Source organism: Coturnix japonica, chromosome 13 (assembly GCF_001577835.2).
Source record: "Coturnix japonica isolate 7356 chromosome 13, Coturnix japonica 2.1, whole genome shotgun sequence".
Classification (NCBI taxonomy): domain Eukaryota; kingdom Metazoa; phylum Chordata; class Aves; order Galliformes; family Phasianidae; genus Coturnix; species Coturnix japonica.
The window spans coordinates 2,879,387-2,901,078 of record NC_029528.1 but is presented as its reverse complement, the minus strand read 5'-3'; the positions used below and the strand labels follow the sequence as shown (position 1 = coordinate 2,901,078).

Here is a 21,692-nt window from a genome sequence, read left to right as displayed (position 1 = left end):
CACGTGTCAGACTCTGTGGTACAAGGAAAAATAATATCTGGGTTATGAAAGGTTGTACACAAAGAGATGAAGTACTTAGATGAAACAGCAGGGTGCAGAGCTGGGAGAGAGCAGAGCCCTGTGGCTGCTGTACGGCTCTGATAGCATTCCCTTTGCTGAGCTCAGTGCTGGCTTCAAGGAGCTGCAGCATCACTCTCTCCCCTGTCTCACTGAATCACTGTTTCACTCAGAATGTAAATAAAGGATGCTTCACTGCCTCTGAAAAGAACCCTGTGGATCCAGGAGCCTTTCTGAGCATCATCTCAAGTTCAAGGATGCCGCAGGTCGGAGCAGTGTTCGGTGCTCAAACATCCCTGAGGAAATTGCAGCTTCAGGTAGAACTAATGCTCCAGAGAAGAAGGTTGTCCCTGCCTGCCTGCCTTGCTGCTTCTGCACATTTATTCCACACTTCTACATCAATATTACCCAGGGGGAAGTTCTTTACTATGAGAGTGGTGAGGTGCTGAAACAGCTGCCCAGAGAGGTTGTGGATGCCCCATCCCTGAAGGGTTCAGGGTCAGGTTGGATGGGGCCCTGGGCAGCCTGGTCTAGTATTAAATGTGGAGGTTATTGGCGCTGCCTATTGTGCCTATATTATGCAGGCAGCAGGGGAGTTGGAACTTCATGATCCTTGAGGTTCCTTGTAACTCAAACCATTCTATGATTCTATGATAATTTAGTGTAGTTGTATCTTCTGAGAAGAACAGAAAAAGCAATTTAAAGCAAGCCCCTTTCCCATAGTTCTGTGATTAAAGGTGCTGATGCTAACATGGTTTGGAGAAGGAAAGAGGACACAGTGGCACAAAGACCACGTCCTTGTTTCCCATGCCAATGTTAACAGCTTTCTATCACCTCATGCCAGTCCCAGCTACTACATCTACCTCCTGCATTAAAACAAACAAACAAATAAAGTATTTTAAACACATTTTGACTTAAACAGCTGCAAAATACTCAAGCTATAAGAACCCTTTCTCTTGCAGAAGGGAAGACAAAGACATATAGAAAAACAAGAAATGGCTTACTTCACAGAGGTTTCTATCCCGTTGCATCTGGAAGGATTGATTAAGCAGAAGAAGTTTTGTGTTTGAAGTCATGTTGTGCTCCAACATGTGCTCAGTTCCTTCCACAAAGCATGCCAGCTCGTGGCCAGGCTGTTAAATGAAGAACATATTAGAAATAGAGAAAGGAAGTGGCTAGAATGCATTTGGTGCTTATCTATAGCAAGAAGAAATGTGTACTTCTTTACATGGCAACACACTGCAAAGCAATGTGGCATGCTCTGGGTTATCCTGAAAACTGATAGAAGAAATCTGTGTGGCTGTAAAACACCCAATCATAATGTGTGCAGTGAGGCTTACAGGAGTAGAATGGGGCTGGGAGAGACCCAGAGCTGCCACCTGTGCCCAGCGTCCCTGCCCTACAGGTCTGCAAAGTGTTCTGGCACCTAATCAAAGCGCAATGTCTGTGGGAGATTTCCAAAGCAAGCACCCGTATCTTTGGGTCTGTGAGCCCACGCAGGACTTTGGCCTGATGTTTGCGTCTGGCTGCAGCAATGCTGAGAGGACACCTGGCAGCTTCCCCACCACTATCCAGCAAATTCTGTGCTCAGCCACAGCCAGTGTGTTAAATACTGTCCCAATTAATGAAAGCAGAAGTAAATAAGAGGAAAGAGAATAACTAAATCCAGTGGTAACCACAGTTGGTACTGTATTAGACACATACAGTAGCTTAGAAACCAGACTTACCTCAGGGATGGGAAGACATGAACAAGGCTGAAAATGAAAAGAGTGAGCATTACAATTCTGCACTGCTAGCATTCAGCATGCAGATACATTTTCATTTAGCTTCATGATATTCTCAAATCCAATGTACTCACAATGGCAGCTGTCTCCCTACATGGGCAACATCCTTGAGTTTTGTTCTGAAAAAAAAAAAAGATAACAAGAGAGAAATCAGTATGTATTATCACATGCTCTGCAAGCACAAGTCTTTGCAGAATGAAGGTGTTTAGCAGCTACTTACAAGCAGACTCCTTGTATTGCGGATAATTTCGCTGACTTGGCAATTCTGTGCTTGCACAGAGAGCAGCACACAAGAGAGGAGAATGTATGACAGCATGCTGGCATTCATGTGCAAGTCAGACTGATGGGTGGCAGGAGAACAGGAGGCCACTCCTTTTAATCAAGTCTTCACAAAATTCCCATTCTCATGGAAAAACCCAATTATAAAAGTGATACCAGGTGCCCACCTTTTTTTCCCATTAGCTTGGACTGCATTTTAGAAAAGTCAAACGTGGAATTGAGTCACCTACTGTTAGTGACTGTTCTTTAGTACTGTGGAAATTCACCAATGCTCCTCAGAAGTGATAAATTTGAACACAGTGATATCACACCCCAACAGGAAACAATGGTTAAAAATCTACGAAAGCATTTTTTTCCTCAGATGTGGCTTTTGCCTCTTGTATTTATGTAAATCGTGGTTCCATGAAAGCAAAGAAACAACAATGTTCCGCATTGCCAGTGTTCCTGAGAAAAATGGGCAGCCTGCAAGTTGGCTCTCTCCAGAGTTCAAGGCAGGACTGTCCCAAAGGAAGCTGCTAATGCTGCAGGAATTTGTCAGCCAGACAGAGGAACCACTGGAGCTGTGCAGCAATGCCTGCAGAAGCTGTCATTCCAAATATCAGCTGCTATATCTGACAGCCCTTAACAGGGTCCACCTATGCACTGATGTGCTGCCTCTTTCCCTTTTCCTTTTAAGCAGAAAGAGGTGACAGATTTGAGACTTTCAGTCTTCAAACCCGGCTGGATGACTCCTAGAACTTTCTGTGGCTGCAGGGGTCTTCTTATCCCAAGAGTGTATGGCAGCCCTTCGATTTTCTTCTTATTTGTGGTTCTGGTTGTAAAACCTCCCTCCTATTACACTTCCATCTTCTCCAAAAGCCTCAGCCTTGAGCTGCTCAGTTGGGCTGAAAGATGAGTGCCGCTTTCTCTGGAAAATATCCTGGAATGGGCAAAAAAATAAAAGGAGAAAAAAAGAAAAAAGAAAGGAAATAAATACTAAAACCAGTTACTGTCTCCATGCCTCTTCCCAACCCCACTGCCTTGCTTTGATGTTCAACCTTAGGTGGTGAAAGGTGAAAAGTATACATCCCGCTTGGCAGCTCCAGCTTTCAAGCGGATCTGGGGATTGCCTAGAAAATGCATTAAATCTGGCAGTGCTCTACTTGTTGCACAAAAGTATACTGCAGGAACAGAGGGTGTACATGGGGTACTGCAAGGCAACGGGCTGTTTGAGCAGGGTTAGGCTTTCCTTCAGGCAATGGGCATGCTGCTCTCTGGTTCTTTGGCCAGTGAAACCCCATGGCAAGAATGGGAACAATTGGTTCAACGCATAAAGCTCAATGCAAAATAAACACTGCATAATATTTCTGGGATCTTTAGTATCTCAGATGGCTGGAAACACTATTTTTCATAGTTTCAAGGGCAGAATTCACAAGCATCTCTGATTAAGGCAAAGCTGTGCAAGGGATATGGGGAGAACAGGGTGAGGAGTGAGGTCTCCTAACAGCCAAGTATTGCTACTGCTTCTCGGTTTTAAGGAAAATGCATCCATTAGAAATCACATTTTTTCCTGTAGAGGATACATTCAGTATTGGGAAGGATTTTACAAAGCTGGTACACTTTGCAGGGCCCACTGATGAGGCTCTTTGCCTGAGGAACAATATTGCAATACAGCTGCCATGCCCCGTAAGCGAAAATCATTGGTGTCATACACGATATGCAAGATATATAATTAAGACCTTTCCCTCCATCAGTTGTAATTACGTTTGCTAAACAGCCAACTGATAAGACAGCTTCTTCCCAGGCCCAGAGTGCAGGAGGACAAGGCGTGTGTGTGTGTGTGTGTGTGTGCTGCTGGGTCAAAATGAAAACTCCAGGAAATGAGAGGAGACATCTGGGATCCATCTCCTTAATACAGCAGAAGTTTAAGGACAAAATCTAGGAATTTCTTCATGCACATTTCACTAAAGCTAATGCACCTTCTATTCTTGAACGTTTCACATGGTGGGGAACTCAACTATATTCTTTTTGGATTTGCTCTCAGGTCAGACTTCATCTATGAAAAAAGGCCATAATTCAGCCATACTGAGTAGTGTGGCCACATAAGAGAACTGCTAATTTTGAACTGAGAGGAAAACTGTAATTCCCTCTAAATCACACTGAACTCCAGGACTACTCTGGAGCTGCTAGCCAAACTTATTCTCCTTGCAGTCCACAGCTGGTAGCAGTGCCAGCGCTATCTCTGCATCTCTACATCTCCCCATCTGATTGCTTATTGAGATCTGGATCATGCTGCTGGTGCTCCAGGGAAAACAGGTCACCAGGGAAGCTGTAGCTGCAGTGAGTCAGAAATCACTGGGATTGACCTGGCATAGAAAGATCTTTGCATGTCATGACTGTAGCCATAGTGGACTGGGCACACGAGTGGCTGGTACTGATGGTGGCTTCTCTTGAGAGAGCTCAAGTGCTGTGAAGTCTGTGGTGCTGTGGTTTAACCCAGCAGCAGCTCTGCACTGCGCAGCCTCTAACTCACTGCCCAGTTGGGATGGGGGAAGAGAATTAGAGAGTTTATAGGTCAAGATAAAGACAGCTTGCTGGGTTTTAGGTAAAGCAAAAGCTGTGCGTGCAAGCAAAGCAGAACAAAGAATTCATGTGCTGCTTCCTATCAACTGAAAGATATTCATTGCCAGGAAAGCAGGGCTCATCACAATTAACAGTGATGGCATTGCTCCAGACATCCTTCCTCCCTTCTTCTTTCCCCAGCTTTTACTGCTGAGCATGACACTCATGACACTTCATGAATAGCTCTGTGGTCACTCTGGAACAGCTGTCCTGGCTGTGTCCCCTCCCCGGTCCTTGTGCAGTCTCACCACCGTTTTCATCAGAAATCCAAAACACGGCATCGTATGTGCCTCTATGAAAAGACAAACAAACATCAAACTCTGTTCTAGCCAAACTCATGACACCTGGTAATTAATATTTGCTGCCATCCCAGCAAAAGGACAAGGTTTGCTAGACACAATTTTCCATGCATTACTTTCCATTTCTTATTTTGCTTTGATATTTTAAAGTTCTTCAGCTATGGCAATGAATTTTCATATACATATTGTCATTTGAATGTTAAATGCAGTCAGCAGTTTACTTGTTGTCTTGGTGGCTGATCTCCCACTGTTCCTACCCTTTAATTTCTCTTTAATTGATACAGAAAAATAAAAAGCAGAGAGAAAATTCAGATTGTTTTGCAAAATAAATGAAAAAAGAAAGAAAGAGAGAAATATGGGAAGAAAGCGGTAGCCAGAACGCTAACCTCAAACAGCAGTAAGCAGAAAGGTGACTATTGAGACCACTTCCCTGCGAGGAACCACAGACTGTAACCCTCAGATGGCCCATAGCCAAAAGGGAGAGCCACCACAGTTAAGTCTGGCCTTTATGAAGCTTTTTGTTTTTCCTTTGAAGCTTTCTGGCTTCAAAATTCAAACCGAAAGAAGAACTGAGGTCAAAGGTGCGTTAACCCATAAAGACATCTCCTACATCACCATTGGGAAACCAGAGTGGTAAGCCTCTTGTTGATGCACAGATACCTTGGGGTATATTCTCTTCTGATGCACCTCTTTTGAGGGTGGGTAGATTGACTGGAAACACCACACGGATCACCAATTTCACACTAATATTTCAGCTTGACATTCATCAACCTCCAGACCTTTTGAATTCTCATGAGAGAATTTGTAGCCCACTGTAGTGTTTCCAAGAAACCCTGTGCAGGGGACATGGGGAGGAGTTGGTTTGGTAATTCTTTTTTTATGTGAATAGAAGATTCCTTGTAAATGTAAAACACTAAGATAACACATGAGCGTATTTTACATTTGCTGTGCACGCTGATCAAGATGTAAGATCTTGCAAAGACCACAAATGAAAAGATGCAATGAACAGTTTCATTTTCCAGAGACGAGCTGCTTTGGAGGTGGTTTTTTCCCCTTTCTTTTTATAATGATGACATATTGCTGTTGGAGAAAACAAAAGCTAAATCGAGGTCATTTCAATTCCCCAGTGAAAGTGCAAACCCTGCTTTAGTAATACCAAGATTACCTATGACAAAGAGATGTAAAAGCCCAGATGAACTCAGGGAACACTTCAAAGTATCAGCTGGAGGGAGGCAGCAGCATCTCCTGAGAGCCACACACTCAACTCTGGGATGCCCTCAGGACACACATTAGCTCCTGCGGGCAAATGAACCTCTATTCCTCAATTAATTTGAAACTGTTGAAATTAACTAACCAAAACAACACATGATGCTCAGGAGCTGTGAGAGTGAGGAGCAAACATGCTGGGGCACACCCACAAAGGATGCTGAGAGCTGTAAACCTTCCATGTCTCATGCAATAATACAGCCACCAGCACTTTCCAGGGCTTTCTAACAAAGGGAGCCAAGCGTCCTGTGCTGCAACAGTGTTTACCAAGAGCTGAGGCATCTAAAAGCAGAAAGCCCAAAGAGCAGCATGCCAGCTGTGCTGGGCGTGGTGCTTAAGGCAATTGCATCTCACAACCAGCAGCAAGCAGAGGAAAGCAGGAACAGTCAACAAATGTCACCAGATCTCTGTATTTTAAAGTTTCAGCATCCTCATTCCAAGACAGAGAAACATGGCAGAGCTCTCATATCATAATCTTACTCACCCTTCCTTGCACGTTCCACAGCTGGGTTTTGCTTGGAGGAATGCCTAGCACAGGGCTTCACTCCATGCCTGCATAGGAGCCCTCTACCTGCATTACAGCTTCCTTTCCACACTGGAAGCATTTAAAAACCACCTGCAGTCTGCTTGATAGAAAGGCTGCAATCACAACTTAATAAAGAAGTCAACACAGCTGCTGGGTCACACCTAGTTGCGTAAGGATAGGCTGGCCCTCTTCCACAGCAGTTGGCAGGATTTTCTATACTATGGGCAAAATATTTTACATTAATATGTTTTGAAACATGGGAGAACAGACCAGTGCAATCCATGAAGATGAGTTGTCCTGGTGTTCTTACAGCAGATGTGGCTGCAGGTGGGTGCCAACCTCAAAGCACCAGCTGCTGGCAGCAGGACAGCAAGGACAGCCCCGGCTGCAAGATTCTTGCTTCTCCAAACCATTCTCTTCATAATCCCAAATTATCCCTTTTTTAATAACTCAAGTGGAGCTTCATATTCTTTCCAGAGATTTGGTGCTTTGCCACACTGTAGCCTTAGAATTCCAGCTATGCTAAGTCAGGATTTCTTGTTTCATTCAGTGTCTTACATCCACTGTTACAAAAGTTCACGTGGGGACTTTGAAGGCTCCTTAGAAGACACTTTCACTCTGTTGTATATCTATGGCTCTTTCAGGTTTGTTTGACTCTGGAGCTGTTGTGGGTCACCCTGTTTAGCAAAACTGTTTTGGAAATCACCATAACTGCTTAAATTTCCTCACTGCATGGTTTAATTCTCTCCAGATGCCACCTCTCAATGTAGACTTTCCATATGACTTATCTAAGTTGGTAGCAAGCCATCAATGTGTTCCTATAGGAAGATCCATAGGAAGAAGGTGGCTTTAGAGAAAGGAAGCGGTTCCTGTGCAGTCAATATTGAGCAGTTTGAACTTTTTCCACACTCATCTCTTTGGTTCTCACATTTTTTTCCCTAAACCCACATTTTATATTTCCTTCAATGGCACAAGAAAAGCACTGACCTTCCTTTCTTCCACTAATTTGATGGGATGGGAGAAAAATCTTTACCATACCAACCCCTACTACAAAAGAAAACCTCAGCTAAAGCAAGTAGGTAGATGATAGTATCTACTGTCCCCAGCAGCTGTTGGACACAGAACCAGGGGACACAAGAGGAGGTGGCCCTCTGCTTCCCCCCCACCTGAGCCTGATCCCATCTCATACCTCATGGGCACCATGGAGCTTCACCCCGCACTCAAGACCGTCCTGCAGCCTAGGGCTGGTGGCCATTAAAATGGCCTCACTCAGGGAAATTAATAAAAAGGAGAGTGGGGGGAGGGAAAGGATTGGAGAGGATAAACTATTGTTACCTTTTCTTCCCATTGCATTGAGTAGCATATGAACTAGGAAAAGCAGCTGAACAGCTTGCACCTTGTTAAGTAATACATGGTGTTGTAAGAGATGGAACACCACCAGCAACAAGAAAATTAAGCAAATACAGACACATTTAAAGTATGACAGGTCTGAGTATTCTGTATTCCAGGCAAGAAAAGCACAGAAATAGATATCCCTGGTCCCTCCTTTCTCCCTTCCCATTTTCTTTTTACCATGTTCAGTACTTAACTGCTTTTGTGATAGCAATGTGGGGCTCTGGAAGGCTCTGTGCATGAGCTGCCAAGCAGAGGAAATGTCTTCTACAGCCTGCGTGGGCTGGGGGACGTGCCACCAGTGCTGGCAGAAGAGCAGGTGCATGGCTGGTAATTCAGGGACAAACACACCAAAACATGCAATTGGTGCTCAGGCATGGGATGTGAAACAGCTAAAAGAATCCCTTAGAAATTCTCTAAGTTCTCTTTCAGTGGACGATATCAATATTATCTCACAAAAATAAAGCATTTGTGGACTGCGTGCATTGATCTGGCAGCAGCCAGGGGCTGAACGGACACGGGACGAGCCCAATCTGGCTCCTGCGTTGGACGAGAATGCCATCAAGTGGCCAAATGCAGTTGCTTACTTCCCACCTCGTATAAAGCGTTTCTTGCTTTCATTTCAACTCAAGCTCTTTCTGTCAGCTCCAGCCTGTCACCCTCAGAGCTTTGCATTGGTAAATCCTGAGTGCCCATTTCAACGGTGGTTTTGCTGGAGGAAGGATATCAAGGAAAAATCGCTAAGCATCACTAACACACTCGAGTGTCCAGAGGCATTGAAAGCCTCAGACCTGGGCAGTGTCGTATAGGCACACAGCTCATAGCAAACCTCATCAGTTTAATTCATTCAACAGTCCATTTTACATAAGACAGGCAGATAACTGACAGTTTTCTTTGCACTGAAAATATGGTCCCTAAGAATTATCCCTGGAGACATAAGGCATTACACATCTAAAACAAGTTCCATGCATATACATTAAAATAAGTAGCACGGAAAACTTGACTCCTTAAACGTAGCCTGCAACAAATACTTGGGTGAAGGCTCATCAATTTTATATATATTGTTTATCAAAAGCAGTTCTTTGTGTTCTTGCCAAGCTGAAAGGCATTATGTGGCTCTTTGCCTACAAGGTCCGAGATGAAGCAACCAGCAGCCGTTCCTCACTCTTCTTCAGGCAGCTTCTGGGTAAAGCCACACTTGGGGCTGTAATTCAGGCCCCAGCAAAGAGGAGCCCAAGATGCTCTGGGTGGTCAGGGAGCCCATTTCCAAACACTGCTCCAGGCCTAAAGCCATAGGCAATTTCTGTTGAGGTCTACAAGTCCTGTGGGCCAGGTCCTCCATGCACTGAGGGACAGGGACATGAAAGCTTCTTCCTTCTCCTTTGATGAAGGAAATCCAGATGGCTGTTTTTATGAACATCTGCTGGGCTTCATCCACTGCTCCAGAGAGTGGGGGAAAACCATGCACTTCCCAGAGGACAGTATTGTTCCAGAGCATTCCACCATGCTGCACATCCCTTGAGGTCCTTCAGCTCTCCTGCTACTGCCACTAGAGTCCTCCTGGCCCATCAGTTCTGCTTGTTCTTTTGGCATCAGAGGCTCCATGCTTAGGAAATAAAGAGTGGAGGTATTCACAAGCATGGGGAGAAATCATCATGATGTAAAAGGTCTTCAGATGAACTGAAAGACTGAGGTAGACCAAAGAGAGACCTGGGTGCCACAGTCATCTCCGTGGGATTGCAGCAGAGTTGGACATCTAAAACTGGTCTTTGTATTTGAGAGAATACAGCTTGGGACAGACTTTGCATGCTTTAGAGAGACACTTCCTTTAGTGGTATCTGCTAGAGAAGGCAAAGCAAGGCAGAGTCACCAGGATTTGGCAGTTGAACTGTCCCATCTGCAAACTCAGGTGCTCTGTCAGGTACCTGCATGTGCCTCTAGCAGGCCCCTGGAGAGCTATGCAGCAGAAGTTCAATCAATAGGCAGTCATCTTTGTGAAGTGAGGGCTAGTCCTATTGCCTTCTGAAGAAGAGGAGCAGCTTAGAATCTGAATTTAATATCTCAGTGTTCCCCGATTTAATTTGCATCTTAGATAATAAAGTGTAAGTCATATCTTTACAAGATAATGTATCACGCTTTGGTACAAATGGGGAATTCTGTGAGCAATCATTCACATGAGTACAGTCACCCAATTCTTTGATCCTGAAAGCAAGTCGGGATTTGATAGGAATCCAAACCTTCCTAAACAAAACGTACCCATGCACCCAAAGTGCTCATCCCTTCTCTTTCCAGAGCAGGAGGTCCTTATTCACAGAGAAGAACATTATGCACAGTATCAGGCAAAAGGCACAAACTCAACTTATATCACGTGGGGTCATTTTGGTTGCATCTCATCTGTGCAGGTAAGGAAAGTTGTTCTTTTGGCTCAGTGAGAAAAACATCGTTAGCAAAAAAGTGCAGCACGCTACAGGAATAATTAAAGTGCTCTAGACAACAGAGTGAGAGATTTAAAACTCGTAGTCTTTGGATTTGGTTGAGCTGGTGTAGGTTTGGAGCCCTCCAAGGCCCAAGGCCGAGCAGAAGGGAAAGCAGATGCCATCACTGGGGGCTTCTGTAGTGCCAGGAGTCTTTGGTGAAAGCAGTGAACTCTCACCACCTGTTGGTTTGGCTCAGGAAAGGAGGATGCTGGTCAGGTCTTCTTGGCAATGCTTTAGAAATGAGAGGAAAAGGAGGTTTATGAAGTATGACATAAATTATAGTAGACTGCCAAGTATAATGTGGAGTTTGTCTGTAATGAGATACTGTTAAAGCTGCTCCTTTAATCAAGGCTGGGTTTAGGAGTGAAAGCAAGACTGTGAGCTGATAGTCAAAACGCTTTGGAAAGGCTTATCTTAACCTCTTTGTGGATGGATCAAGAGAGGAAAAGATACTGTGCACATACTTTAGTCAGAACGATATTTCACAGCTCATACAGTCTTAGACAATATTGTGCTTTCAGATTACCTTTTCTGATTCACACCAATCAAGAAAATCACAACAATCAGAATAGATTGCAACAACATTCCAGCAGATCTGGAATGAAACCGAAATCCCATGGATATGGATTTTGGCACTCCAAATCCCACTGACCCAAATCTGAATAATGTTTGACTATCCTGATAGGTAGCCATGTAAGTTACCTGACTACCAGAGGTTCTCTACAATTGCAATTCCATTTGATTAAAGGATCAGTCCTCTAATTTTAGTAAAAACTAGAAGATCTTTATGCACTGACCTGGAAGTCAAGGATTGGTCTCAGTTTGGTCTCTTCTCATTGCTTTCAGAGAAAGTTCATAGCCAAGAAACATGGCTGAACTCGTTGGAAATCCTCGCACTGCATTGATAGTGATGCCCCTAAAAAAGACCTGTAGGGAGATGGAGAAAGGTTAGAGCATAGGAATACACTGGCTATAACAAGAAGAAAACTATAAACTAAATCATTGTGGATTTCTGAAGAACTGTGGTTTCCTCAGGATATATTCTTCATCTGCCACTCTTTGCTGAAGTATGAACTGGAGGATTGAAAAGCAATGGTAAAGTGGCCGGTTTGGTATCAGTCTGCTCCATATTCATTGTAGACAGACCCCCTTCTCTATCTACCAGCATGAGCTAGAGGCCTCATGCCATTGATGGAGAGCAAAGTTCTTCCTAACTTACTACAGTTCCTTCCTCTCATTGCATACACAAGCATGGGGGGGTGGTGGGAAGGGGATCATGTAGACCCCAGGGTACAACAAAAAAGCTGCTGCTTTTATATAACAAATGTTCAAGTTTCTGGGATTGGATCTTGGAGTTCAGTAGATACTGGTCACTAGTCTAGCATTAAATGTGGAGGCTGGTGGCCCTGCCTGCAGTGGTTGAGTAGGAGCTTGATGATCCTTGATGTCCCTTCCAAGCCTAACAATTCTATGATACTATGAAGACATTTGGGAACTGGAGAAGGAACAGTGTGTGAGCCGTCACCATTCAGAGGCTTTGGAGTAAAGGAACAATTTGTCCTTCTCACAAAATCACCCCATTAACTATTCCGGCTAATCACTGCAGCCCAAACACCAGACAAGAGAATTTACATTGGCAAGGCAATCTCCCATCCAGACTTCAGAGCTCCCACATGAGACAGAATCTAAACGTGTTCACATTGTTTAGGATGGAGTTTTCAGTGTGAAATAGTGCTGCTTGGATATTTGGGCTATTGTCTGGTTTTCCTGGAGTGAGTTTTTTGGTCTGGAAAGACAGAATTTTCTGGAAGGAAATTCATATGTTTCTAGTATCCATACGGTAACGTGAGAGAGCCAAGTTAAGTAACAATGAAGATTTATGAAGAAAAGCCCAGAGGGGTAAATTTTTTCTCATCACAGTGTACACACCCGGCTATAAAGAAAATTGTTATATGTACGTTTCTCTGTGTGACACTGAGAATGCTGCACCTCAGTCCCAGCACAAAAATGTTCAGGCCTGGGTTTGCCATCTCCCAAAGTACAAAGTGATTTTTTCTTATGATGGAAAGGTCTTATCACACACTCAGCCCCACTGCACATACTGTCCAGGTGCCAGGAACAACAAAAGCCAAACCACCAGCTGCTCAGACCCCAGGCAAGAACACTGAACACTTGAAATAACTCTAAGTATTCAGGCAGGACAGCAAGCATGGAAGTGAGGATGACCAAGCACACTCCTTAGCAGCTCTCCAGGTGTTGTGCTTTACAGCAGTGTGACTCCCTTCATGCAGCAGCCAAAAGCAAACCAAGCTGCAAGCTCCTCTGACAGCAGGCGTAACATAGATGTATGCTGTCAAATGCTGAAATCCCACTTGTGATTTTGTAGGTTAGTTTCCTTTCTTCAACTTGCCACTCTTTACTCAGCATATGAAAACTAACACTTTGGAGCTGAGAGCCCACATGACGTTTTGATGACAACTTAAATACAGATGGAATTCAATATCAGAAGACACCACTTCCCATAAGCACACATTGGTGGTGCAACGAAGCTGCAATCTCTGGTTCTCTGCCATTGACATCTAATTGAGACAAGGTTTGCAGACAGAACAAACAACTTTTATTACACTACTTGATAAAGTTGGAAAAAGAATGGTGCTTTTTGGCGCACAGCTCTTCCTCATATTGGAAACCGAAGCAATCCTGATTTAAGAGCATTTTCCACCTCCGAATTACAAGAAGTCAAATCATTTCTGCAGTTAAGAACCATGACAACAGTGTTCCTTTAATTTAGTACCACCAAGGACCGTGACCCCTGCTCACCCATTTTTCCCTATCTACAACACAGATTATTACTCTTGCTATTATGATTTGGAAAGAATCCATGCTATAATTACCTACTGCCACTATTATAACTGACAAGTAACTGCCTTTAGCTGTCTCTTAACACTGCAGATGGCTTTATAACAGCCATTGTATTTCCCAGCTAACAAGCAGATATCTGACACCCAGATTTTCCTCCAAACAGCACTTACTTTGAGGCCTTCGTTCTGGTAGCTCTGCAAGATGCAGTCAAGAACCCCCTTGTATTTGTTTAGATAAACTCCATCAGCCTGGAGCCGACTTTTCACAACATCCATTGGAGTAGCAGTCCCCCAGGAAATGGCTCCTAGAAGAACACAGAAGCAAATTCTTTCTTTATCCCAATACATGCACCTGGGCTTTGGCCATGACATGGTATATGAACTTCTCAGTATTTCCTTGGCTGTAGGCCAGCAGATGGCAATGTGATGCCTCACCTGCTGCATCATGGTGGGGCATCAGGGCATTCACCCTGCCCAGGTGCTGAGACTTCATTTCTGGGAGCAAAGTTCCCTGTTGCAGAAAGCAGCACTGAGATTTTGGGGGTTTTGTGGGTAATCAAATGCAGGCAGCCCAGCAGGCAGAAAGGGACATGGTTTGGTGGAAACAGACCACCAGAACTGCAGACAGCTGCACTCTGGGGCCACGTCAGGAAATCTGAAGTCCTCAGACAATATTTTGAGTTGAGAATAAGAGGCTGTTTCTTCCCACACAGCCAGGGATAGGATCCATACAGTTATCTTGTCATTCCTCTACAGAAACCCTCAATTTAAACCAATTAGCCTGCAGTTAAATGGGACATTCTGCCTCTCTCAGCTCAGTGGTGCTTCCAACAGAACAAAGCTGCTACGTGTCAGTCTTGTACACGTACAGCAAATAATCTCCAGTTGTTCCCACTTCCCCAGACACATCACGTTGTTCCCTTGCAGAGAGATGTCCTGGGTTATGAAATTTCCTTGCATGTGACTGCAATATATGGCACAGCTGGACTGACAAGAGCAAGTCCGGACCTACATGAGTGTTGGGGCATATTAGAGAAGCTGTCCAGATGGGTCACGGCTCCATTTATTTACAGTAAAAACAGTGAAAGTGGGTTTTAATCATTACTTGACCTAAAGATCAATCTGCCTTTAGGGATCTGCAACTTAGAAAGTGCTGATCAGTGGGCAGGGAGCTTATAAGTGAACTAGCACACATGGGCATGGCAGGGTGCACATGGCAGCCATCCAGGCAGGTGTACACAGGTGTCCCTGGCCCTGAAGGGAGAAAGGTCATCAGCCTCATGACCCCTCCTGACAGGCAGCCCCAAGCCAGCCCTGGATCCCAGCCCTGGGACACTCCTGTCCTTGTTTGGCCAATGCTGTGGGGCAAAAGGCACTTACCTGCAACACCCCCTGCAAGCCAGATGGAAGTAGGATTAGGGGAAATGCATTCATCAGGGGTAATCCAACCACAGAAAAATGTGTAAGGGATGAAATACAGGCAGTACCCAGGAACATCCCTCAGCAGCATCGCTCCCATGCCTCGATATATCCCTGCTATCCCTTCTTTCTGTAGCACTGTCTTAAAGCAGTGAATAGGGCCTTGATACACAGGAAAGCCAGGAACCGTGGGCTTTAGTTTAACATTGGCTAAAAAAAGAGAAGAAGAAGGGAAAAAAAAAAAAAAAAGAAAAAAAAAAAAGGCTTTTTAAAAAAGACACAACATTTATAATATAATATCTGTATCACTACAGTTCCTTGCAAAAGCTTCCCAACAGACAGATCACTGCCATCCTCTTTTGGGATCACTACACTGGGAAAATCAGCTTTTGGAAAGAAGACTTAGGTCTAGTTTTCATAGACGTCTGGATGCAACAGAACAGTTTTTCTTAGATGCAATTCATGCATCCCAATGCATATGTATTCAGTGGAACTTCCAAATGACTAGAAGGCTATGTGCCTTATTTTCATAGGTTTCCACATCTGGTGCCAAGATGCACCTCTGAAAGCCTCAACCTCTTCAGAACCTGACCCTTCCAATGCAGAGGAGTGAGATGCTTTTGGAAAAGGACTAGGTTGCTAAACTGCAAGGAAGCTTTAAAAATGGGCATCATGTTATTTTATCAAAGCAGCCACGGTGATGTTGGTGGGCTCTCCAAGAGACCTGACAGCTCTGGGCAATGGGAGCAGCCACAGAGGCAACATAGTTACAAAGGGAGACATGGATAGAAGAGGGTGCCTGTTGTAATACTGGCAGATCTGGGAAGCCTGCATGAGAGCCAAGCATCCCTGGGAAGTGCAGTTGGCATCTCTGAGAGATACATCCTCAGATACCCCCTATCTGCATAGAAACAAGAAACTGCAGCAACAGACTCATCAGCTGGGAAGGTGAAAAATGACCAAAAAAAAAAAAAAAAAAAAAAAAAAAAGAGGAAAACCATCCTGAGGAAGAAGGAATTGGCCATAGCTATTGGTGCTGCAATTCCCACACAGCCCTGTATGTGGTAGCAGTGGCTGTGGAAGGCAAATCTACATCAGGATCCCAAATACACAGAAGACGTGCAGAGCAAGGAAGAAGGAACACTCGCCTTCCTACCTGTGCTGTATGTCTGTGTTTGCATCTGGAGCCTGATCTTCACCAGGTCAACAGGTGTTCCAATGCCGACGGAGATGAACCCAGCCACTGTGCTGGCAAGAGCCACATCCACCAGTGCTGGTGTGTGGGATGCATCCCCATGCCTCAACTGGCCCAGCAGCCTCTGAGTGTTGCTGAAGACACCAAACACCACTGAGCTGTAAACAGCAATGCTGGCCAGCGGGAACGACATGCCTTTGAAGAAGCCAGCCACCTAGATGGGAAGGGAGCAGGAGGTATGAGGGCAGCTTGGCATGGCTTGCAGCCCAAAATCAGCAAAATGCCACCAGCTTTTCCAGCACACATAGCCAAACCAATGCAGGTATTACAGCCTGACCCACATGGAGATGTGGGTAGTGTCATTCATCGCATCTGTCCCCTGCAGAGAACTGACAGCAGGAGGAGGCTGCAGACTCCCCTCCTTCATCCAGCATTGGATGGAAGCACAGCAGCTTTACTGGCCTTCATGTAACCATTGGTATCAACACAGATTTTATATAATCACTTCATGTATTTATTTACTCGTCTTTCTGCATTTCTTACCAACATGTTTTAAGCAAGATAAACTACTTACAGACTCATTTCTATACACAGTAAGAACACAGTTGAGTGTATTGCCATATCCTTGTCCGGCTTGCAAGCGAGTCTGCAAAACACATTCAGAAAAAGCAATTAAAACACCACACTTCCAGCTGGGTGAAAGCTTGTGCTGTGTAAACAACACGTACTTTGCTTTGAGAGCGCATCCTCACTGAGCTGTAAAGAAAACAGAGCAATAAAACAAGATATATGTGCATCCACTCCCCTTGAACTTTGCCAGAAGCCAGGCTCAGCAGAAGGCTGATGCTTCCTGCAACATCTGGAAACAATGACTATCAAATCTCCAGCCCAGAACAGCCATCCCAGCTCAGTGCTCACAGCAAGGCAGTGGTGTGCAGCACCGCTGTCTGCAAGTCTGTGATTGATGGGGAAGTTTGGACACGATGTGATGTGGCACTGAGTGGAGGCTGGGGTGCATTGATAGAGGAGAGCTCCCATAGGACACTCCCAGGGTGCTGATTTTAAGGCACAGAAAAACCAATCAGGTCCAAATCAATGGAGCTCCATCTCAGAAATTCTTTGGGCTCCTCTCCAAAGTACATCTTCGCATCATTTCCAACAAAGATATTTTGTATCTGGAAAGCAATGGCTACATGCTGTCCAAAACATGCCTACAACAGCTGTGAGAAATGACACAGTATCATTCAACATCCCTCCCCCTTCTCATGTGTATATATATATATATATAAACACAAAACAAACACATATTTAGCTCTTCTTTTGCTCACAAGTTTGCAATAAAATAATCCTTACAGTAGGTGATGCATTTTGGGGCTCAGAGGTGTGTGAGGAAATGGAAACCCCATTCTGTTGCTTCACCCATTAAACCTTTGCACAGAGATCAGAGGTTATTTTTCCTGCAGAACAATGCTTACAGGAGCCTTATTTGGGTGTTTAAAGCCCAAAGGAGCTCATGTGTGGGGAGAGCAGGGTGACTGAACCTGGTCCAGAGCCAAATGGGCACAGTCCAAACCTGCATGCAGCCCACAGGCTCCTATTTTGCCACTATGGGCTTGTTTCTATTTTTCTTCTTTTACACAGTAACCAGGTATTCAGAGGTTTAAGTTAATACATTTCTTGAATAACTGAGGGCAACTGAGTGTCCTGACAAGGTTTTCTGTGCCCCTGGATACGCCATGAGCACCTGGCACTGAAACCCTGCTGGCACCCCTAAGTCAGCTGATAACAGCACGCGCGTTCCTTGGGAAAATGCACTTTTCTGTTACATTTTAATGAGCACATAAAGGCTCTCGGGTGAAACCCAGAAATAGAACAAAGTCCTGTGGAAATGAATGCAAAGTGGAGGTTGAAAAGCAAGTAAAGGTAAAACTACTCAAGGCTTTGCAAGGCTGGGAAAGAATGATGTTGGCTCTCCACTTCCCATCCCCTACATTTGGAAAGACAGCAATTCTGCCTACTTGGTATTCCCAAGCCATGGCCCAGCTGAGTGCACAAGATGCAGCCTGACACTTGCATTTACAGGCGTGAAGGATGGGCTCTTGGCACCCACAAACACAGTGCAGGGCTATGGGATCCACCATTGGATGGTGCCAAACTCCCCCCAGCCTGGCAGTGAAGCCTGAGATGGGGATGCCAGCATGGGAGCAGAGTAATGAGAGAGTCCATAGATGCCTGGCATGTTGTAAGAAGGAGAAATGAAGAAGAAAGGCACCTTCCATCCTCCTCCATGGCTCTGCATGGCAGTAAGCTTGGTTGGGGCAGGCAGTGTTAATGTCTGCATAGTCATCTTCACCAGGGTTGACAAACCATCTAGCCAGTGTCTTCTTTCTCTCTCAGTCCTTCCCTCTGCTTTCCTTACAAGAACAGCGAATGCTACCTGTCATAGCCTGGGATTCCCATTTCAGCATTCTGTTCTCACAGCATTGCCCACACTAGGAAAACATGTGAAAATGTGCCTGGAACTAAACAAACACAGCACACTCACTACCTCTTGAATGCTTTTCAGGTGGCAAAGTTCAACTGAACATTAGCAGAACTGTTTGGTAAACCCAACATGATGTAAGGCCAGTTTTACTTTTCTGTATTAATCCCCCACCTGAGGAACCCGCACACGTATAGGGCAGCCCTTTGTGCCACTCCAAAAGAAAAGAGGAAAAACACTCTGGTCTATGACAGCCTTTCTACCCAGGCTAAGTTCTGCCTTGCAGCAATGGGAAAAGCAAAGGTCTTTGCAGCATCACCCTAAAGGAGCCCACCTCCCCACCTGAGACTTTTGGGGTGGTGATGTGAGAGCAAGGATCAGTGCTTTACCTTGACAGTGTCCAGGGGATGACCCACAACCACACTGGCAGCTCCTGGGGATGAAAACAGAGAATTAAGCAAGATGATGATGAACTTTTTGCGCTGCGATAGGAAGCAATGGGCTTGGATGGTGACTAATTTGTGCTGCCTCCACACCTGCAGGTCTCAGTGCAAACCTACATCCCCTTTGCTGGGTTAACATCAATCCTTTAGTGACCTTGGGAATTTCTCACCTGTAAGGTGGTCAGACTAAAAAGAGCACAAAGCTGTTAGTCAACACATTATGAAATGATGAATGAAACACTAAAGCATCCCCCCTGTCCCAGACCTTGACCTGAGACCACCTTCAGCCCAGTGTTATACATGAAAACTCACACTGGATATTAGGAAAAGCATCTCCAAAAGAGCAGTGATGCAGTGGCACAGGCTGCCCAGGGAGGTTGGGGATTCTCTGTTCCTGGGAGTGTTCCAGGAACATAGAGATGCAACACCTGGGGACATGGTCAATGAGCATGGTGGGATGGGTTGGGGTTACACTTGGGGATCTTAGAAGTCTTTTCCAACCTGAATGGCAGCTGAGTGCTGGTGGCCATTCACCTGTGATATCCTGCCCTGTGCTTAGGGTATACATCAACAGCACAAGACCAGCACAGAGCATTCTGGCAGAGATTCTAGTTGTATTAGATTGTCCTGTTTAACCCAGTGTGGCTGCTCGGGGTCTGTGAGCCACCTCACCCCCCTGTCCTGAGCCTGGCGTCAGCACAAGGCTGCAAATTGCTGTGAGTGCAGCACTCAGCCCCACGCCCTGCCCATCCCCACATGCTTTGCCACCTGTCACATTCAGCAGGAACGTGAAGTTCGGAACTCTCAGACACAGCACAGCGCGACCGTCCCGACAGCCCTTTGCCTTTCCTTTCTTTTCTCTTATCTCTATTCCCGACAGCTGCGATCAGCATTTTTTCTCTTTTTTTGCAAATCGGGTCATTGCCCCGTCCCTCCCCGCTGCCTGTTTGCTGCACCTGGAGCCCCGGGGCACCGAGGGGCACTCTCCAGGGGTGTGCGCGGCTGCGGAGTGCGGGTTGGCTGCGACGGGACCCGGCCGAGCACGGGCTGCTACCACCGGACCGCAGCCCACGGAGCGGCGTAGAGGCAGCACCGGTGTCCCCGTGTCCCACCTGAGGGTGAGCAGAGCGGTGCGCCGCCAAGATGCTGCTGCGGCTGCTTGAACTTCATTACTTGTTCTTTGGGAGCAAAAAGCACGCAACTCCATCCCCCCTCCCCCCAACCCCCGGTCCGACGCACAGCTCCCACATGCCACGTCTGCTCGCCCCCAGCCCAGCAGCACTCACCGCCCACCCAGCCGGCGGCGAAGTCCTGGAGCTGGAGGCTGCCCATATCGAGCCGCTGTAGAAGGGGACCCTGGGGGGGTCCCGGCGGGGCCGGAGCGGACGGCTCGGAGCGGAGCCCGGCGGCGGTGACATCACGGCCGGGGCTTAAAGGCGCAGAGCGGCCGCCCCCGCCCTACCACGGGCCCGTCCCGTCGGGAGCGGCCGCTCCGGTGCCGCTGCCAGGGCCGGGAGAGGTGGGGCCGGGCTGGGGCCGGTCCGCTCTCGGCTAAGCGGGGTCAGATGCAGCGCTCTCCTTTTCACGGTGGAGCTGTTAGGGCCGGGAGCCGAAAAAGCAGAATCGCTCCTTCTTGAAACAGACAGAAGTTGAGGGGAGTTTCTTGAAGGATAAAACCAAAGATTGTTGGGGGATTGTTCTATAAATACCCCCAAATTAATGGATTTCAATGGTGAAGAGCATCTCTCGCTGGTTTACCGTTCCTTTGAAATCTCCCTGCTGTTTTTTCAGGAGATGCACCCCCTTCCCTACTTTGAGAAACATTGAAGAATCTCTCCCCAGCTCCTTCTTTCTTCACAGCATTCACAATTTCCTTAGGTCCCTATTCTCCCTCAGCCCTGCCTTCATTGGATTCCAGAGCCCAGCTCTGTTATTTTCACTCTCTAGTTTAGCTCACCCTCCCCCAACATCTCCCTGAGCAGTGCAACAGAACCATGGAAGGAACACACCAGGTTTTAGTGTTTTGATCTCAAACCCTTCCCTGATCATTCCCGGCATAACTTTGACTGATACTGAAGACTGAACTCTCCTTCCTGAATCCCTGACTTGGAGCCCAGCCTGGCTATTTCACCTCCTGTGTCATTAAAATCTCATGTCTTATGCCAGAATAACATCCAGATGCTCAGCAGCACTTCTGCTATCCCCTTGCTTCTAAACCAGATCATCCTTGTGCTCTCCTTCCTTTGACTGCAGGGAGAATGACTTGCAAAAGATGCTTTGGACCTTCCCCATCTTATGTACACATCTGTCTCACCTGTAATTTATGACAGCCTGAAGTGCTTTCTGTTCTGCAGGAGTCAGATTGCCACAGATAGCAGCTCCTTGGATCAGTCCTAGGTGCTTCCTGAGAAGAATGGTATCAGGTTCCTATTGCCTTGCTGGAATATTACATTGTTTTTGTCAACAAGTGTTTTGTCTGCATATTCTGATAGGTACATAGGTGGGTAGTTCATAAACAAGAACTCCTGAACACCTAAATAGTGCCTTAAAATATAATATTATATAAAATATAATGAAACTGCCAGTGAAAGAATTAATATGTGAATCTGCA

At 45.8% G+C, this 21,692-nt stretch overlaps 1 protein-coding gene across 5 annotated transcripts; it reads right to left on the bottom strand.

The window, feature by feature from the left end:
* On the bottom strand, positions 1-21,487 carry SLC25A48 (solute carrier family 25 member 48). Of its 5 annotated transcripts, XM_032447392.1 has the most exons (12): positions 18,429-18,678; positions 16,731-16,802; positions 16,118-16,370; positions 14,923-15,171; positions 13,714-13,847; positions 11,479-11,608; positions 6,771-10,912; positions 2,062-3,039; positions 1,916-1,960; positions 1,785-1,811; positions 1,062-1,190; positions 1-13 (listed from the first exon to the last, which is right to left on the bottom strand). In XM_032447392.1, the coding sequence occupies exons 1-6, from the start codon at positions 18,501-18,503 to the stop codon at positions 11,486-11,488; spliced, it is 906 nt and encodes a 301-aa protein (XP_032303283.1). In that variant the 5' UTR covers positions 18,504-18,678; the 3' UTR covers positions 1-13; positions 1,062-1,190; positions 1,785-1,811; positions 1,916-1,960; positions 2,062-3,039; positions 6,771-10,912; positions 11,479-11,485. The 5 variants fall into 5 exon arrangements, with proteins under 5 accessions (XP_032303283.1, XP_032303282.1, XP_015731296.1 ...); XM_032447391.1 differs by lacking the exons at positions 1-13; positions 1,062-1,190; positions 1,785-1,811; positions 1,916-1,960; positions 18,429-18,678 and adding exons at positions 19,028-19,071; positions 20,368-20,713; positions 21,396-21,487; XM_015875810.2 differs by lacking the exons at positions 1-13; positions 1,062-1,190; positions 1,785-1,811; positions 1,916-1,960; positions 18,429-18,678 and adding exons at positions 19,028-19,071; positions 20,368-21,436.
* Positions 21,488-21,692: the final 205 nt, after the last annotated feature.